Source organism: Mesitornis unicolor, unplaced genomic scaffold, assembly GCF_000695765.1.
Source record: "Mesitornis unicolor isolate BGI_N332 unplaced genomic scaffold, ASM69576v1 scaffold22663, whole genome shotgun sequence".
In the NCBI taxonomy this organism is placed as follows: Eukaryota; Metazoa; Chordata; class Aves; order Mesitornithiformes; family Mesitornithidae; genus Mesitornis; species Mesitornis unicolor.
The window spans coordinates 1-19,964 of NW_010175664.1; the positions used below are offsets into that span (position 1 = coordinate 1).

The following is a 19,964-nucleotide window of genomic DNA, read 5'->3' on the forward strand; positions in this document are numbered from 1 at the left end:
ATGTGACTCCTTGTGAAAAGGGAGTCTCCCACCTTTTTGGTAGCCAACCTTTATGTATTGGTACATGGTGATAAGGTACCCTCGAAGTCTTCTCTTCCCAAGGCTGAACAGGTCCAATTTTCTCAGCCTTTCTTCATACAGCAGGTCTTCCATTCCTCTAATCATCTGAATACAGTGTGTGTGTATAAGTATGTATAGTAATATGTATAGTATATGTGCATTGGTATAAAATTGGATCTGATGTTATCCTTTTGAAAGAACTTTAAAATATAGTGACCAAATTTTAAATCTCTACTGAAAAGGAAAATATAAAACCTTTAAAAGCATTTTCAGTTCAGTCTTATAAATTGCCCTGATGTTGATTAAAAATGTGGCTATCTTAAGCCTAGCAAGTAAACTGAATCTGAAAATAAATGCCTTTTAAACTGTTCTATCATCTTCATTTTATCCTGCTTTAAAAGTTCAACATGAAAGGGAGAAAGCTCATTTGTCAAAAAGGGTTATGTAAAAAGCTCTAATTGACTTGCAATCACAAATCAAAATTTTAAGCTGCACTCAGAAAACAGTTCACTAATTCTCTGTGGACTCTCTCTCAGAGAACTGTACTTCCAAATAATTTATTTGCTGTTTAAAATGTCATTGGTTTATGAATGACAGTATATGATTTCTGTATTAGGCACATGCACTTACATGTGCATATACCCATTGTGTATTTTATAATTCATTCTTCTTATCCGTCTAGGTGTCTCTGAAGACCATTATATGTTAAAGAATCTGTATGACTTGTAGTGACAGTATTTTCTACTTTGAGTTTGTCTGTCTTTGCATTTGCTCCCGGGAGAGAATCCGTGAGAAACACTACTCCCAGGAGTGATTCAGTGTATAAGGTAACCAGCAGCTGCATTGCCGTCCTTTAAAGTCAAAGCACTGAAATGATGACATTTTCTGTACATCTGGTGGATGTTCAGAGTGGTGAAAATGAATTGAGTGTGAATGCTTTTAAATACGGCCACTATCTTAATGGACATCTCCATTTTGGTTCCTGATTTTTTGTTGATTGCTTCTTTAGGTCTCCTTGGGTTTGTACATCCATCTTTAATAGAGCATCATGATATATTAGAACCTACTGTAAAGGATGCATGTAGTACAACTGTTCTTAAAAGTAACTTGCTATTCACAAAATGCCATCTGTTCTTGTATTCTATTATTTCTCCTTAAAATATGAAAACAAGCATTGAACATGTAGTAGAAGTAAAGCACAAGTGTGGACTAAGGAAGAGAGAGATGCAAAGACAGAGTAGGGAAGCCACTGTGGCCTGGGAAGGTTTTCTGTAAAATGAAGTATCTTCTGTAGCTTGTGTATAATGAAAAACTATAAATTAAACTAGTTTGATTACTGTGTTCCAGACTAGCAAGACTTGTCATGTAAAAGTCTATGCAGGGCAAGTATTTACGCTACGCTCATTTCTTGGATGCCCGAGTGCTGAATGCCAGTGGTGTGCACTTCAATACTGACTCTTTTCTGATTCTCCAGTCTGCTGAGATGGTTCTACTTGATCGTCTTAACTGTGTGTAGTGGATACAACTGAGTCAGGATGTGACCTGTTAAAATCAAAAAGCACTGAGATTTTTGAGGGGTGTGGATGTGTGCATATGCCTATGATGACTTCAGTAATTACTGAAAAACTAGGTCCTCTGTTGAGCACATCTCTGTTCTGTCAGTAAATCCAATTAACAAAATAGCTTTTCTTAATGTTCAGATGTTATGTTTTTGCTTACTAATACTGTTCTTGCAGGCTTATATAAATGTTGCGTAAGTTGTAATACAAGATAAATCAAAGATAATAATGCTACAAATCTATAAAATGAACTAAAATCACTTTTCCAATGCCACCTTCAGATTTCTTAAATTCATTGTGATACTTGGATGATAGCTTAATCTTTACAATTGGAAAACGTTGATTTTTTTAAAAAAAATGTTGATTGTTGCTTTCTTGCTATTTTGCAGTAACAAAGACTGTTCTTTGATTATTACTAGAATCTTGGGTGCCTTATTTTATTAAACTTTATTTAAGTAACAGCGTCCCTCAAACACTGCAACCTTCTTATGCTGAGGCTAGTAATGTTCTGCCATTGCCCGCAAAGTTTTATACTGTCTAAACTCCCTTTAAAAGAATGGGGGATGTGTGTTGCAAGATATCACAACAGGAATGGTGGTCATGCCTCATATAAATTGAGTTGATTTCTCTGTAGTGGGCAAGAAAACTGTATACTGAGGGAATGTTTGGATCCTTTGTCTTAAATCTCCCACCATAACCTATATCAAAACTTCTAGGCAAAATGCTGACTGCAGTTGGCTATTTCATTCCAATGGGACTCCTCTTATACAGCTCACTGGTTTTGATTGGAATGGAGATGACTTGATGACAAGAACTATGCTTGGAATTTTAAAATCTAGCTTTTGACTTTTAATAGTATTTAGTTAAGCTTCATAAGGCTCGCACACTGAGTGTTGTCATTGTGACTGTTCTGTATGAACAAGTGAGGTTTGAAATCTGAGCAATTAAGCAAGAAGGGCATTTGATTTCTGCATGACTTCTGAAAAATGTTCTTGTAGTTTTTGGACTGCATGCTGAGATTGATGCTGGTTTATAACTTTCTGGTGGAAATATGATGAGTTTACCTCCATGTTGATCCACACAGATCAACAAGAGTCAACAATGACCCTTGGCTGTACTGCTGTGGCTTCTTAAAGCAAATTTTTCTGCCTTCCTGCAGCTTTTTGTTTTTGAGATCCTCAGTCCAATTCTCAACCACAAAGGTTGGCAGTCAAGGAATCTGCTGGGCAGCACCACTCAAGAGGATAGAGACCAGACTACTTAGCCCTCCTTTTGAATTATTTTTTGTAAGATATTAATGGACAGATGAATATTTAAATAGCCAAGCATTTAAATTTATTACCAGCTTTTGGGGGGAATTAAGCTATAACCTGGCATAGCTGAAGCAGTGAATTAGTTCTTAAAATTTAGTCGGCAATTGGGAAATGAAGTCTTCACACATGGACAAAAGCAGCTTTTAGGAGGAACTAAGTAGTATATTAGGGCTACAGCTGTTCTTTTACATTCTAAAACTCCAAGGCGTATCTTTGTCAGTATTTTCTTTGTATGGGTCAGACTGAAGACTGAGCCAGTCTCTACCAAATGAAGAAAATAAAACTGATATGACCCTAAAGCATATTCAGATAAACCTAATGTCATCTCACCAGTCTCATTAAACTCTTGAGGCAGGCAGAGTGCCTTTTAAGCCAATCTAAAATGTGCTGTATGAGTGTATGATACAGCAAAGTGACACTCCATCTTCCTGCCTCCAGATTAGGGAATGTCAGGCACTCTTTTAGGTGGTAGCTAGGGAGAGGTCTATGAGAGCCAGGCCTAGAGCACAGCTCTTTGAGCACAGCTACCAGATGCAGTGAACAGACACAACACTTTGTGTGAAAGTCTGGGTTCTGCTTTGGGAGCTTCTGGGGACAGGGCCTAGGCTCATCTGGGGACTCCTGGGAACCCTGTGAGAAACTTGAGGGTATCTGCTGCTGCCAGGTAAGGGAGGCCACGGGGATGGGGACCTGAGGATGCTCTAGTGGCTTCTGAGCAGCTGTCAGCTGCCCTTGGTCCAAGGGCAGTTGTAGCTTTCATTGCAGCTGCTGCTGATTAAGGATGATCAAGGACCTTTTTAGCAGGTGCTTGGGAGACTCCTATGTAACAGCCAGGTCTGGAGCGCAGCTCCCAGAGACAGCCAACAGATGCAGCAGTTTGTGTGAAAAGGTGCAAAGAAGAGGTTTTGAAGCACCTACCTGTCTCTGCTAGATCAGAGACTTTAACTGAGACATATGGTGGATGCAGCCTTGCAAGTCCCAGGCTGCTGGGAGCGCCTAGGGCCTCTCCCTGAGGTAGGGAGAGGTGGCCTTCTTTTATGCAGGAGGTGTGCTGCTGTTGAAGAGCTGTCACCAAGTGGAGAAGTTGAGAGGAGGTCAGCAGACTGCACAGCATCAGGGAGGATGGGAGACAGAGAGAGAATTGGCGAGAAGTGACTGAGACACCAAAAGGATTGCGCTCCCATTCAGAGCAACCTTGGCAGGCTGGAGAGACGAGTTGAGAAGAACCCTATGCAATTCAACAGACAGAAGTGCAGAGTCCTGCAACCGGAGAGGAACAACCCCATGCACCAATACATGCTGGGGTCTAACTGGCTAGAATGCAGCTTTACAGAAAAGGACCTGGGGGTCCTGGTGGACACCAAGTTGAGCATGAGCCAGCAATGTGCCCCTTGCTGCAAAGAAGGCTAACGGTACCTTGGGCTGTGTTAGGAGGAGTGTTGCCAGCAGGTCAAGGAAGGTGATCCTTCCCCTCTCCTCTACTTGGCAGTGGTGAGGCCATACCTGGAGTATTGGGTCCAGTTCTGGGCTCCCTGATTCTGTACTCCTTCAGTGTAATGCAACTTGCATTCCTTTGCTCTCCCAGAAAGCAGCAATAATGACTGTCAGTGAGTTTGTTCCTTCCTTGTTAGAAAAATAGGTCATAACCATGCTACTGTAATATTTTTGTCTATCCAATCAAGCGTGATGTTAAGCTCGACTTAATTTTACAAATTTTTTTGCTGTCTCCAGAAAAATATAACCACTGAAAGAGATTGTAGTTTACATTATTTCCCGGTGGTGAACAATTTACAGAATCTGACTCTGTAAAGCTTTACTCTTTTTCATTTCTTTATGCTGGATAGGGGTGTATTCTCTTAAATATCTAGCTCTTGCTGTCATGGTCTCATTTATAGTATTTAAGTATGCCCAATGGTACCTTATTTAAATTATGCAGCTGGTTTTGCAGGTAGGTAGCTGAAGACCACATCCATTTTTATTTTATACAACTGCAAATATAATGCTCTCCAGGAATAATTTGGGGTAAGGGAGAAGTAGTCCTTTCATGTGAAAAATAGGTTTTTGTCCTGAAGTAGTTTTATTTCATCTGGCTGCCCCTGTCTCACATTAAATGGTTTTGTTTCTATGGAAGAACAGTTGGGCTCTTTTCTGTATCAGAGGAGTCTTTTGTCTGTCCCAAGTGAGGTCAGTGTGACCTTATGGTGTTCAGAAGGGACCAGCTCTGTCCCACCTGTAGGAAGTACCTGTACCATTTTGAAACCCTGGATAGTAATCCCATTTTGATGAAGGAGAGTCAGTCATACCAATAATAATACCTAAATACTAATTCTGAAAGCTGCCAATACAATGCTTCACTGCTCTCTGGTTCCACTCTTTTCAGGTTAAGCAAGCCACAGTGACTTATTGCTAAGCAAAATATTACACTGGAATATTGCTCTGTTTTAAGTTGCTGAGTTGTTTGCTCTTCCTCAATGTGCGGTCACAGGATGACTCCTGTTCAGTGTTCTTTTAGAAAGTGAAATACCAGTAACTCCTCACTTCAGTAAATGAGATCCCAATTTAGAAATAATAGTATGTCAGCCTGTACTTGAAAATCAGTTGGGCTTTTAAATATATTTACTTTCCTAAAAAGGAAATTAATGCTTTTTAATATCTTTCTTTTTTTTAAAAAAAAAGTCAGTTTAAAACATTAGTTTGCAAAGTAAGTATTGTGGCACTGCCTGACTATTAACACTATGCATGGCATAGTGAAAGACTGTATGTCTGCTCCTCTGATAAAAAGGACTCCAGACAATGTTAATGGCATGGGCAACTTTATGCTGAGTGGTGGCAACTGTGTTGGTGACTACAGAAGATAATGAAAGGATGTGTTTAATTTTCTGAACATCCTGATGTGATGCTGTAGCCAAGATTAAAAATGGGACCCAGTGTTAATCAAAGGTAGATAATGCTCTGCTGCAGCTGCTGTGTTCAGTTTCAAAGGATCCTCCCAGAACTGGAAAAGGTTTGGAGAACAAAGCTGCAAATGACTAAGCATGGGAACACATGATTTATAGTGACACACTCGTAATGACATTCTTTGGATACTTGATTTGCCAGCAGAGATGACTTGCTGTTGCTTTGCACTCTAGCAACATGGTTTGCTGCATTTTTGGGTGTGCTGCTGCAACTTTCTTGAGAGGCCATGTTTATAAATGGGTTAGTTGAAATTATCAAAAATTCTCTTCAAACAAGGAAAAGGGTTTGTGTGATTTTGTAACTTGGTTAATTTTGGCAGACCAGTTATTGTTGAACCATGGCATGGATTTATTGCAGTAAAAGGGAAGAAGGAGAGGGCTTGTGAGCTTTTCAAGCAAACTTTTCTGCCTAATAAAACCTGTTTGTAACTGGAAACTTAAGGAGTGCTCAGTCTTGATGATCAGAGTTGGCTACCAAAATTTATTATGTATCTGTACTATATATTTTGCTCTGTGGAAAACAAATAAAAGTTTGTTTGTTTTATTACTAAACATAGAAAAATAGAACAAAATCCAGCAGCTGAACGCCAAATGAATGTGAATGATTGTACTTAGTTTTGGAATAGGAAAAAGTAAGTCCCTTATAGTCACACATCTATTACCTGAAATCTTTCTTAAACACAAGTTTAATATAAACTTTTAGGCAAGTAACATAGTAATACCCTAGTCAAATGCAATGTTATAATATGGAGATTTGGATACACAGAAGTTTAATGTTTGTAGAAGCAGTCCACCAGAAAACAGTACCACACTGGTAAGTTTTACATAAAAGGAATCTGATACACAGCTATAGGAAGGAAAAGTAAAGCTCCAGAGGTTGAAAGAGGGTTCTGCAAGTGTACAACTGCTTTGTTGGCCCTGTCAGACTTTCCTGTCCAACTTGACAACCCTTCCAGCCCTTACTTTATAGAGCTACAATTTCTCATGTAATTGAAGGGATGCTTGAGTGTGATGCCTGGATAGATGGTATTCTGTCTGTCCAGGGTTTCTGTCTTCCTGCTGGGAAGATCATACACTTATCCTATCTTTCCAAGTCTTCTGAGGAGTTCTGGAGTCATTTGAGCACAGAAGTGATTTTCTCCACAGAAAATGAATGCTTTTCTGGATTACACCAATATGTTTCCAATCAACTCGGTAGACAAATTTCAATAAAACAAACAAACAAAAAGTCCCAAAGCCCTGCCTTGAACTGTATTTATCCTGCCTCAATGAAGGAGGTCGAGATGGTGGTGGCATACAGGGGGGAGGAGGACAGTGAGAAGAAAAATCTACCATGTTGAAGATTTCCTTTGTTTTAAATGTCAAGAAATAAAAAGGAAAGAGTTCCTGCAGCAATTTAAGCTGGAAGCCAGTGTTCATTCTTTATATTTTAAATGCTTGTTTAATAGCATTACCAGAGTGAAATTACCTTTTGGACAAAAATAATAAAAGTGGAACAAATAGCTTATATGCAGAGCAATTGAGTTCATGTTGCCATAGGAACCTTTATATTTCTCTGACAGTATTTTATCAGTGTAGCCTTAATTGCATTTAATAGCATGTGCAGTTTTTGCCTTGTGATTATGCATAACTGAAATTTTGCAAGACTGAGCTGTGGCTGGAGTGCCTTGTTACATTCCTCTGTTTCTTTTGCAGTGTGAGGACAGAATGATCACACACTTTTTTTTTTTTTTTTGAAGATACTTGTATGACCCCTGCATATCGAAAAGCTTTTAGATAAATCATTAGTGATTTACTAACCTGATGTTAATGTACATTTACTGTATTGCTTTCACATAAATATTGAGCATGCTAAAAATCTGACTGGCAGAATAAAGTAAAAAATATTGTGATCTCTGTCAAAATGAAAGTAAGTTTTGTTTTTTCAGACCCTTGTGATGTCAATGTGTATCTTGGTTTCAGGAGGGCTAAGGTTAGTGTGATGCAAAAGCAATGGCTGAGATAGTCTCCATCTCTGCGGGGAAACAAGAATGGGGTTTGTGCCTTTCATATGTAAGGTGAGAAGATAATGCGGTGTGAAGCATTTCCTGGCCTGTAGCAGGTATGGAGGGGCAGAAGATGAAGACAACAGCCTTCATTTTGGCAGTCAAAGCTCAGGTGCAGGCTATTTGTTTTGTTCTTGTTGGCTTTGTATTTTGATATCCTATAAATGGGTGATGTGCCAGTAGATATGGTGGCTCCTTGATTAGGCCTGTGCTTCTTTGCTTTGAGTTAGCCTACCAAGAATGGCAGTGCTTCTAGCTCAGAGCAGGTTGACTGACTTGATTTGGGTATTAGACGAACACAGTTGTCCACCAGCAGTAACTGAAGTACAGACATTGGATCTCCTCATCTGGAGTCTGATCACCACTCCTGTGGGAGAGCTGCAGGCCTGGGCCCCAGGTACAGGGTCATAAGAGTGAAGTTAAACAAAACCAGTGGTTTAGACGCAAGGACTGCAGTTTGATGTTCAGCCAGGATCATCTCATAGGGGCAAGAGGAAGCTGTATTTGTGGAGGAGCTCTGGCACTTCAATCTCTGTGAGGTTTTTAAAGTTCGCAGTGATATGAAACTATGTGCCCTCGTTCCTACTGTCTAGGAAGCTAAAAAAAATATTTTGTATAATGAAAGAAGTCAAAGAATCTTAGGTCTGTGTCAGGTAAACAAATGAAGTAGGCACTTGAACTATAAATTCACAGGGTCCCCTAGAGCAGAGTGTGTTAGCGCTAAGTCACCCTTACATTTAAAAAAAAAAAAAAAGCTTCTGTTAAGGGTGAACCTCCCATATTTCAGTTGGTGCCCATCGCCTCTGGTCCTGTCACTGGGTGCCACTGGGAAGAGCCTGCCTCTGTCCTTTTTGCAGCCTCCCTTCAGGTATTTATATCCGTTGTTAAGATCCACAACAACCTAGAAAAGACATGAGTGAGGGTGAACTTAATGGAAATCTGCAAAATCATGAGCAATTGGAAAGGAGAGATGAATTGAATGTTCAGATTTCCAGAGCTGGAAAATTAAGTTAGTAAAAGTGAGTTGCAAAGCAAAAGGTAAAAGATTCTTGTATCATGAATAGTAGATATGTGGAATTCCTTGCAAGAGGATGTTAAAGGTGCTAAAAGTGTACACGGGCTCAAGAATAGACAAGATAAATCCTTCAAGAACTGCTTAAAGTAGAAACTGTATCTGGCTTAGGAGGCCCCTGAAGGTGGAAAAAATTGGAGGTTGGGAGAGCAGTTGAGGGAAGTATTGGACAGTATGCCTGCTCATGGCTGTTCTTGCAGATGGGAGTCTTCAGCTGGACAGACACCCCCTTGGTCAAACCCAGTATGGCCTTCTACCTTGTGTTATTAACATGTATCACAACTTAATCTATCCCAGTGTTTCTACTGGTGTTCCTGAAGAAATAGTTTCCCAAAAAAGGAGGTGAAATGGGTGAAATGTGTGTGGTAGTTATGAACAAACTGGATGTCAATCTCTTTGGTACCTGCACAGATTCAAACATGTTTTTTGGATTGCTGTGCTTGATGATGATGACAATTTAATGCCATCTGTTCCTCAGGCAGATTCTCTTCTAATCGCTTAAAAGCGTTTTTATTGGGCACTGCAAAAGTAAAGTTTTTTTCTTCCATTTCCCAAACTGTGAAAACACACACACACACACACACGAAGCTGTTCTGTGTGAAAACCTTAAGTATTTTTAGGAATAGTGAAAGTTTATCCTAACCCTTTGTATTTGGCTATGAAGCTTAGATATTTGGGGGGAAAAAAAGAGTCAGTGGTTCAAGGAGAAGGCAAAAAGCAGAAGGAGATTGGCTTTATTGGTCAGGGAAATGTACTACTCTTCTGATTTTTCTGATTCTTTCTTTTTTTTGTTTGCCACATTTGCAGTTAGAGGATGCATAAAGGATTCTATTGTATCAGCCTGGAATAATGTAACAAAGCAGTAATATAGTTTCATTTTTCCATGGGGAAGGCAGGCTTTTATCGGACCGTGTGGAGGAGAGTGGTAATGGACTAGATTTTCATTATTAATGTACTGCATGCACCCAGTGCATTGTGGTGACACGATGCTGTTCTGTGAGCAGACAGCAAGGAGTTGTATCATCTTTCTGAGCGAGGATTTTTGTTTCCAGTATGGAGGGGTGCTTCTAGTCTGTGTAGCCAGAAACAGCAAAATGCATTTTCTTCATCTCTGCATCTCTTTTGGAGCCAGCTCATCTCCATGGCAACATGTGAGACTGAAAGAGATGTGGAGCCTGGGGAGGAAAGGAATGAGTTAGAAACAGCCAGGCGGTGGTGTGTGTCCCCCACGTCAGCGCATCAGCCTTTTGATAGGATGATTTTGTTAACACCCATCTAAGGCTCCTGTGCAGAGCTTCTTTATTAGAGCAGCCGCCAGGGCATCTGCTTCTTCCTTCTGCATTCCTTTTTTCTATTTTTTTTTTCCCAAATACACCTGCCACACCCCCCTTTTATTTTTGTTACGGCCTTATTGAAGATGTGCAGCTCATTTTCAGCTTTCTGTGAGCTTCCTTGCGCTATGGTGTTTTGCAAAGGCAGGAAGGCATGGCTGCATTGCACTTGACCTTAGCAGCGAAGTGAAATCTTGTCTGTTGCTGAAGGATACTGACTATGCAGAAATTCATTGAAGCAGATTATTATGAACTGGACTGGTATTATGAAGAATGCACAGATGGTAAGTATTTCTTTTTAGTCTCTTGTTGCAAAATTTGGAGCTTGTAAGACTGGATGATTGTTGCTTTAAAAATGAAGTACCTTGAAAAAGGCAGCATCCTGGTGTAGCAGAGATGCCTGCATCTCTTTTGCATCTCAACATCTCTTGTGAGCATGCTGCAAAAGACTGTACAGCTCTCTCTTTTTCAAAGGGAGTGGCAGAGGAGCAATCTTTGCATAGGGGGAGAAATATTTGAAATGCTAACTGTATGTATATTAATTCCGCTGAATTTAAATACACTTACTGTAAGATTCAGTATTGGTTTGAGTTTTAAGTCTTTGTGTGTTTTCTGCATTACCAGTATGTAAATATTTAACGTGTTAATAGGCAGTACCTGTTTTCTCTCTGGTTATTCGTCTGTGGAAGGCATTTAAAACTGTAACTGCTTAACAGTGAGCAGGTTAACTTTTTGAATTGAAAAAATTACAAGCTCTGGTGAGCACTATCTTTTGGCCCTCATGTGATTTTTCTAATGTTTGTTTGGGTGATTATTTCTTTATCAGAACACAGAATGTTTTTATCAGACTTTTTGATAGAAGGCACTTGGGGAAGAATAAAGAGTGGCTAAAACTACTCTCAGCATAGTGGAAAAATCAAGATTCCTCATTTATGGCACTCAGTGATAACCTCTAAAACAAAATGCAGCCTTTGGGAAGCAGCAGTTGTATATGGGCTTTATTCTTGTTGGAGAGCTTGGTTTAAATAAGGCAAGTCCAAGATCACTGTGAAGCAAGAACAGAAATGAGTAAGGAGTGTAGGCCCAGGGGATGTTGTACATATGTAGTACACAAAGATATATTTCATAATGCTTTGATAACAAAATCAAAGGGGACATGAAGAGTAAAGATATGTGTGACAAAATTTGAATGGGTTTTTTGTCTTCTGTGTGTCATATGCCTCCATGTGTTTCTCTGTACTAGATTTCAAAACAGAACACAATTTTAGAAGCCTGTTAAACTTCAGCTTCTCCTGTGTTTAATTCATTATTCCTGTCCAGGTGTTCAAAGAGAAGTGCATATTTATTTGAACGATCTGACCACCTTAAGTTGGACTGAATCCATTATGTAACTTTTATCCTTTAGGTTTAACCCTAGTAAATACTGTAGCATGTCATTAATCTGCATGATGTAACAGGCTGAGTTGGCCTGGATTTAGAAGTGTAAAAAATAGAACAGTTGTACTGTCATTAAAAGCAGTAGCTGAAGTTTTCCCCCCAGGTTAAAACCAGATAACCTTCTTCTTGTTGTTCTTGTTTATGGCCCTTTGTCTGGTCATTACGCAGAAGCATGGCATGCCTGAATGTCTGAGGCTCCTCTGCTCCTCAGTTTTGTCTTAAGATGTGTACTGCTCTGGAGAAGCTATGGGAGTTCCACAGTGATGGAGTAAGCAACAGATGTTGGGCAAGTATTTAAATACCTTGTGGGATCAGGGCCTTGGGAGCTCTGCGTTGGTTGTTCCGATTCTGGGCTTACGAGTTTTCTTGTGAGAGCTGAGCCCCTGCCAAGAATACATCTTCCATGAGCTGAGATCCACAGCATCAGATAGTTTGTGCTAGCTGGTTGGTTGGAGTATTTGGGGAGATCTCCCCTAAAAGAAAGCAAGGTTTAATGTCTGATCTCTCCAGTAGGTAAGGCATAATGCTTTTGTGTTTCTGGTTTGGTTTGTTTGGGGTTTTTTAGTTTGGGTTTTTTGTTTGGTTGGGGTTTTTTGTTTTCACATTAAAACACTGCTTTTTACATGATGGAAGGATAGTGCTGTCAGCCCTATCTTGGTCTCTCAGGTGAATGGTAGTCTCATAATGTTTAATAGAACTTTATGGGGCTTAGCTTTCTTGGAGTGCATGAAAAAGAGAGAAGGATTCGAGACGTGTGGTGGAAAGCATAGTCTTTGGCCTTTGATACTAGCATATTAATTTGGGTTTAAAATAGTATCGACATTTCCTGTTGATGCAGAGAGGTATTCTGAGTGTAGTGGGAGAGAAAAGGCATCTCTAAAACACAGTAGAAAATTGAGCTTTTTCAAAAGCCTCGAGCAGATGGTATATTGTAAGAGATGCCTGTCTCTTGACGTTTAGTTTTTCTAGCATGTATTTGTCGATACCAGAGTCATTTGACTGAGATGCTTTTTATATTCAGTAGGGAGCGATAGGCTAGTTGCAGCTCAGCTGACCTGCTTTGAATATCTATTTTAAGACCAGGTGAAACGTGGTTAGAAAGCTTATTTATCTGCTATACGTGAACTCTCTGGAACTTGTATATGTGTGCATTCGATTGTGAATCCTACTCAGTTCACTCTTTTTGGTAGATATAACATTGGAAAAGAGTTGGTCGTCCATTGAAACTAATAAAAAAACCTCACAAGATACTATCCTACAGAATTGTTTTTCTGATTAACTTGTTCATACAGTCTTTGTCAAAACTGTTGGCACTCCGTATTTCCATTTAGAAGGTGTGGCTTTATTTGTTTTACTTTATCATAGAATACCAGGTTGGAAGGGACCACACAAGGATCATCTAGTCCAACCTTTCTTAAAAAAATTATTTTAGCAATGCATGGTTTCTTGTCCTTCAAGGGCCAAAGCACTTCAAAATTATACCAGGATATAAGAAGTTACTCTAATTTTTACCTCAGACTTAATGAACTTCTATGTGTACTGACATTGTAATGATGTCTTCAACTTGCATTTGGTGGTGGTAGTATTTGGTTTGGTTTTTTTAATACCTTGCAAAAGCAAATGAACAAATGCTCAAAACTTACAATTTGCAAATCTTTACAAAGGCTTCCCAGGGTTGGAGTAATGAATTAATCCCTTTACCTAATGTCCTTTACAGAGTGTATTTTTGGTAGGAGGAGATGTAATTAGACAATAAAATGTCACATTCTATTTATCTGAAGATTTAATCACCAGTGTTAACTAACATGACAATAAATTGAAATATCTATAAATAAGAAGTATTACACTGTGCTTTTTAGATACACAATCAAGTATAATGTGAGTGACAGTTGTCACCTTATTTGGTATTAATGAAATATATTGTGTAGGTGGAATATGCAAGGGGAAAGAGCTGGGTGTGTGCTTGAGTAAGAGAATAGTTATTTCCATAGCACACTTTGAGATTGACAGAACCAATGATAGAAGATGAAAAGATGAAAAGATGAAACTTTTGCACATCCATACTGTGAAAGATAACAATATAAAAGTCTAGGTTTATCTGCATGTTTTTTTAGAGAAAAACAGATTCTTAGCAAATCATATACAATGCAGTTTGGATGGGGAAAAATATTATGCAAAATTCCCCACATACTACCAAAAGCTAAATAGATAACCATCATAAAAAGGTTTGGGTTGGAAGGGACCTTAAAGATCATCCAGTTCCAACCCCTCTGCCATGGGCAGGGACACCTCCCACCAGACCAAGTTGGTCAAGATACCTGTAGAAATCTTTATGAATAGTCTTCTCCCTCTGCCTCTTTTTTTAGGCCAATAGTTTTCATCCTGTCACTGAACAATGCTTTCTAGAGAAATCCAGGTCGACTTTGGATCAAATCACTTTTCTTGTGGTTTCTTCCATTACTCATTTATTTTTAGCTGAACAACTCCATGCTAATGCCACATTCGTTGCTTATAATTTCAGATGACTTTGTGTATGTGCAGTTAGCACTTTAATCTTTCTTTTGTTTACCATGAGTTTCAGGAATTTCTTGTGGAGAAAATAGCTTCTTTTCCTTTCCCCCTGCCAGTCACACTCTGTGCCCTGTTTGTCACACATAACAAAGCTGCGAATTCCTTTTATGTTTGCCTGAGCAGCTTCATTTCACTCTTGGTCATTCCAGCACCCCTTATCGTGCTTTTGCTCTTCTCTGTAACTTTCAACCCCTACCTGTGTTTTCCTCCTGCTCACATTGAAATGTTTTCATCTCTTGCTCTGTTTGGAGCTCCTCTCCTCTGTTGTTTTTTTTTCCAGTCCACTGAAATGATTATCAGCAAGCTCCCTAACTTTCTTTTTAGCTGAACAATAATTAACAATGTTAATGCCTGTTCTCCTTGACCTCTCAGCCACTTTAAGCATGATTACTCATCCGTGCCTTGCTTGTATTAGTGTGCCTTTACAGATGTGAGACTGTATCCTGGTTCTCTTTTTTTAATTTATTTATTCTTTGATCACTCCTTTAAGGTTGCATTAGAAGAATATTTCATATTCCTCCTGCAGTTCTTGGTTATCCATGTTTCTTCTCTGTGCACCTTGGTTACAGCTAACCTCACAAACTAAAATCTGCCAGCTCTGTGAGTGGCGCGGTCAACCCTTTTGCTTTAAAATATGCTTCCACTAGCACCTTCTCCCTTACAGTAGGAGGTTGGTTGATGGCTGGATATTTATGATGAGCAACCATCTCTCTTACACATTAGCCCCTTTGGTCTCTATCCTTGTGGAGAGAGTAACCCTGGTGTTACTATGGATGTTGAGTGGATGCTGACTGTGAGTACACCATCTAAATCTATGAGAATCTTACAAATGGTTGTAGCATGCAATCTCTGAAACAGCCCTTGCTCTATAGGTACAGAGCTAAAATTCTCATTCAGGTTGTTCTTGTGTTGCTGCTATGTCTTTTATCTCTATACTTGATAAATATGGTTGAAACTTGCTTATATTCATGCAGTAATTGATTTAGTTTCCTAGTTTTCTACTTCTTTTTGTTTATTCCTCCATTGAATCTGTTCTTCATCCAGTCAGACCTAAGCTACTTCTACTTGCATGTTGTCTTTCTGTGGTTTATTTTGCAGTATAGAGGTATTTTCTCTCCTTTCTGCTCAGCTGCTGAATTTCCAGCTAAGTGTTTTCCCAATTCATCCCATTTCATTCTCTTTCTGTAAAAGTAATGTGCTGTCCTCTTGGTTGACAAAAAATAATTTGGGTGGGCTTTTGAAAGAATGGGAAACATGCAAAACCTGTAGACATCTGAACAACCTAACTTTGACTGAACATCTTAGTAGAAAGCACATGTTCAATGGGCAGTTTATCCCCCCTCCTTGAAAAGCCCATCCCAAAGCACCTACATTTCTTCATCAACATATTTTTAAATGGATGCTGCTGTTTCAGCTGATGTTTTTAGGACTTGTTAGCTTGTGGAGAGTCTTTGTTCTAAATGCAGTATTGTTGTTATTCATTAATTGTGGTCAAAATTAATGTGGTTAACTGTGCAAAAGTCTAGATATTTTTGTTGATAAAGGAAGCATTAAATGATTTGAATGCACTGGAGTTCCTTGGAAATAATGAGTCAGGATAAGAGGGTTTATTTGTATTGTGTCCAGCCTCACCTTTCTTCAAACTAGCTCCTGTGTTTCCTGCTTGATTGCCAAGGTACTGAAGGCAGGCTGTACCTTGGTGCAACTATCGCATGAGGAATGTGCATCTGTGTGTTTTAAGCACTACAACTCACTTAGCAAGCTTCCTAAAAGGAGCTAAATATCTTTAGCCACTAATTCAGAGTGATGATTGCAGCAAATATGCCAGATTTACTTTGCAGCAGCAACCCATAAAAATGAATGTTCGTTCTGATGTGTTCTTTAAGTCTCTGAGTATGTCTTTACAGGTAATATTAAAAAGCTCTTTTGAATCTTTCCTGATTAGAATGTATATTTTCAGAACCATATACAATTTAGGTTTGGTGGTTTGGTTTGTTTTTTTTTTTCCATAGCAGCTTGTTGTTTGGTATCTGTTGGAAACCTGGCTCTTAATCTTTGGCACGTAAATATTCCTGCACTAGTAAAAGGGCTTAGAGCAGCATAACACTAAAAAGGAGTTGATAGCGTGAGGGTGCGGTGCACATTCCACCTCTGCCAATTATGAATTTGCATCAGCGTTTATCGTATGCTGGTATCAATATACAGGCATTGCAACACTTACCTTTCTCTCCGCTTGTGAATGTCAGAGTCCTTCTGTGCAGTGTGAGTTGATGTGAGTCACAGTGCACAAGTCAGCTTGTGGGAATGTTCATTTACTCTCCTTGTATTGTCATGTGTATTGGGCAGCAGCACTCATGTTTACAATGCGTTGCCCACCAGCCCTGCTCTCCTTTATAAGGTAATTGGTCAGCTATAGTTGCAACATGTGTCAGCAATATTAAAACCACCAGAGTTTAAAATCAACAGAGTTGGCAGGGGTGGAATTTTCTTTCCTAAGCTTTAAAAGGTGCTTCTTGCCTTCTTCTAAAGATGTCTGAGTCTTATTATTTTGGTTATTCTCTTAATTTCCGTTCTGTGGCTATTACCAAAATGTGGTAGATTGACACTGAATGGCAAGTAGGTACTTAAGACTCTTGCTGTCTGATTTTTTTTTTTTTATTATTTTTAGAGTTTTGATTCACAGTTGCAGGGGAGAAATGAAGATACAGAAAAGCTCTAAGGAATCAGAAACTAGAAGCAATATCCATTACATTATTATTAAAAGTACATCTTTTAATGTCATGATATGGGGAGAAAGGGACAGTACTATTTTTTCCCCAACTGAGTTCTTGAGGCTGTTGCTGCTGCTGAATTGCAGTAAATTTTGGCAGTCAAAGATCAAGTTGTTAAGTTTGAGTAGTAAGATCTTTATTTAGAAATTAGTGTTCCTTTCTGCAGTGAGCACTTGTGTATTTCATATCCTTTGGCTGTTGTTTATATAAACATTGTTACACTGTTTGTATATAAATATGAAGAGTTTAAAACTTAAACCAGAATAATTAATCATGATTGTATAAAATTAGTTCTTTCCTATCTCATACTACTTCACATTTTCACCCCACTAGAGAAATGGTAATAGAGAAAGTGTTCCTACATGACCCTGTGATGTTCTGCTGGCGTGCAATGTTTGTCTCCCTTCCTGCCGAGCAGTGATGTCCCCTCAGGGAGCGAGGAGCTGCCTTTGCCTCGCAGTGTCCCCACGCTGCCTGCCGCTGCTTTGCTTCGTGGTGTGGGTAGGAATGCTTTCTGCAGGCAGTAAAGGGCACCTGTTTGCCATTGAAAGTAAGGGAGGCAACCTGGCAAACATTAAATACCTATGGTGGCAAAAAGTTAAATAAGAAAGTTAACCTACGTGATCTGTGTAGTCAGATTTAGCAGACACAGCCCATTGGAAACCAAGAGGTTTGAGCATAGGGAGTTTCATTTGTTGTTGATCAGAGATCAGATTTGTATGCCCTTGGAAATGCACTGGGGTGCCATGTATGTGGACTTGAGATATTTCATTTCCCACAACAGACAGAAGAGTAAAGATGACTGTAGAAAGCATGGCATTTGACAGCTGATGTGATACCTCATTTAAATGCTCCGTACAAGTGTTATCTTTTTTGTGACAGCAGTAAAAAAAAAAAGCCCCAAACACCCACTCCCTTTCCCCTAGCCCAGTTCTCCAGACAGTGGTTTGTGCATGGTGGATGCTGCAGTCAGACCATGCTACTCAATACCTGCAGCTTTCAAGATCTTCCCGCTGGGTGGGATTAGTGTGTGCATGTACACAGGCTTGGCTGCTCCCCACTCCTGTGAAATGTGTGACTTGCAGTGTTAGGCAACTCGAGAGGTGATTTAACTCTGTGAAGGTGCACACCCTTCCCCAGGTGTGACAGTTAGAGGCTGGCTCAGACTTCCGTGTTGCGGAGACACTTGTGGGACGCTACCACTTCCTTTGGAAGAGCAGGGGCAGAGCAGAGAGGACCTTGTTGACATGAGGAGTGCCAGGGAGGGGGCTTTCAGCCCACCTACTTTGTCTGAAATACGCTAGTGAAGCTGTTGAGCAAAAACTGGCTGCCCTCAGAGCTGGTATGAGGAACAACGTAAATCTTCTAGTAATTATTAGACAGATGGTCTCTTCCCTCCTCCACCCCATCTGTACAACACAAAACTGTTGTGCTAAGGACAAATAACTCAGTTACTCAGGAGCTCCCTGGCTGAGCATGTGAGTGAGGAAAAATGGTATCCTGCTTGGTGGAGACCTCGCTTTGCTCTTCCCGAAACTACAGCCTCCGAGGAAATGACTTCCCATCTCCTGTGAGACTAAAGTGTCATATTGTGTCTACCTGGGATAGCTTCAGGAATGTCAGTAAATGAAGAGGAAAGCTTTGAATATGACTACGAAAAGGAAAATAAGAGAGAATGCACATGTAACAGGCAGAGTCTCGATATCTTGGAAGAAGGTACTTTTCAGCTTTTGGTTTTAAACTTCTATGGTAGTAGCACTTGGCAATGTATAAGTGACTTGAGTGATGTTTGTGGATTTATATCTACGAAATTTTGCCTTTTTTTAATGTGTAGCCAGTACATTTGGATGAAATACTAAGAAAATACTCATATGAATAGCATGTATCTTAATTTATGTACACTACTTTGAAGTAGAAATACATGATGAACAGATGTAGGCTATACAGTACCTTTTTTATAATGAAACTGGATTTGAGAAATTATCTTTCTTTGGAATGGTAGTGCATTTTTTATATGTACATCTTACTTATGTGTGTTATGAAACTGTGTTAGGTTGTCATTCCCAACAGATGCTTCTAAAAATGAGTAGAAGAACAGGGCAACAATTTTGTGCTTATCAATGAACTTGAAATCACACAGACAGAAATAATCCAAGTTTTGGGTCTTGTGGCTTAACCTTTCAACAAAGCAAATAACCCAAAATTTTTGTCAGACTTTGTAGAAATTACAGACATCTGCAGTACTTCAGGCAACTGTTAGGGTAGGAATGTGAATGTATCTGCATTGAAAAAATCTTCCTGTGCACCTGCTGTATAGAGAGTGTACCCAATCAAGGGCTGCTTCCAGCCAGCCTGGCAATTTTTCTCAGGGTTTCAGGTACCAAATGCTGAATGCTCCATTTATGTTGTTTCATGTGCTGTGAATTTCCCTCCAAAATGGTGGTTTTGTGGTAGAGAACGGGTACTTCTAAATACAGTATCATAAAGCTGGTGTAAGGATGCTTTGAAAGATTGTTAGCACAGGAATGAGGCCTCCTGTCAATTTACACATCCTTATTCACCTCATAAGAAATAGTTCCTGTGTCTAAAGGCTCAGTGGATGTATTGTGGTCTCTGAATCCTGTTATATAGGACTTTCTTGTAAAGACTTCCTCAGAATCAAATATTCCACCTTGATTTCATTAATAAATATTAATATTTATTTCAGTGAATAAACTATTCATCTGTCCTGTTGTGGGTCTCTGAAGGAAGCTGAGATTACTTGTCTGTCTGTGCAAAATAGAAAGGTGAGAGCATTGCTAAAAGAAAATTTTAACACTGGGAATTGGTGAGGAGGAAACTTATCAAG

The 19,964-nt window shown here is 39.4% G+C and overlaps 1 protein-coding gene across 2 annotated transcripts in view; it reads left to right on the forward strand.

The window, feature by feature from the left end:
* The first annotated feature begins 10,557 nt into the window (after positions 1–10,557).
* TRAK1 (trafficking protein, kinesin binding 1) overlaps positions 10,558–19,964 on the forward strand; it is a 54,049-nt gene continuing 44,642 nt past the window's right edge. The window contains exon 1 of one of the 2 annotated variants that reach the window (XM_010181487.1): positions 10,558–10,621. In XM_010181487.1, coding sequence (XP_010179789.1) covers positions 10,558–10,621 — 64 coding nt within the window. Of the gene's footprint in view, positions 10,622–18,822; positions 18,833–19,964 lie in introns of those variants that run through there. The other variant, XM_010181488.1, reaches the window with a different exon arrangement.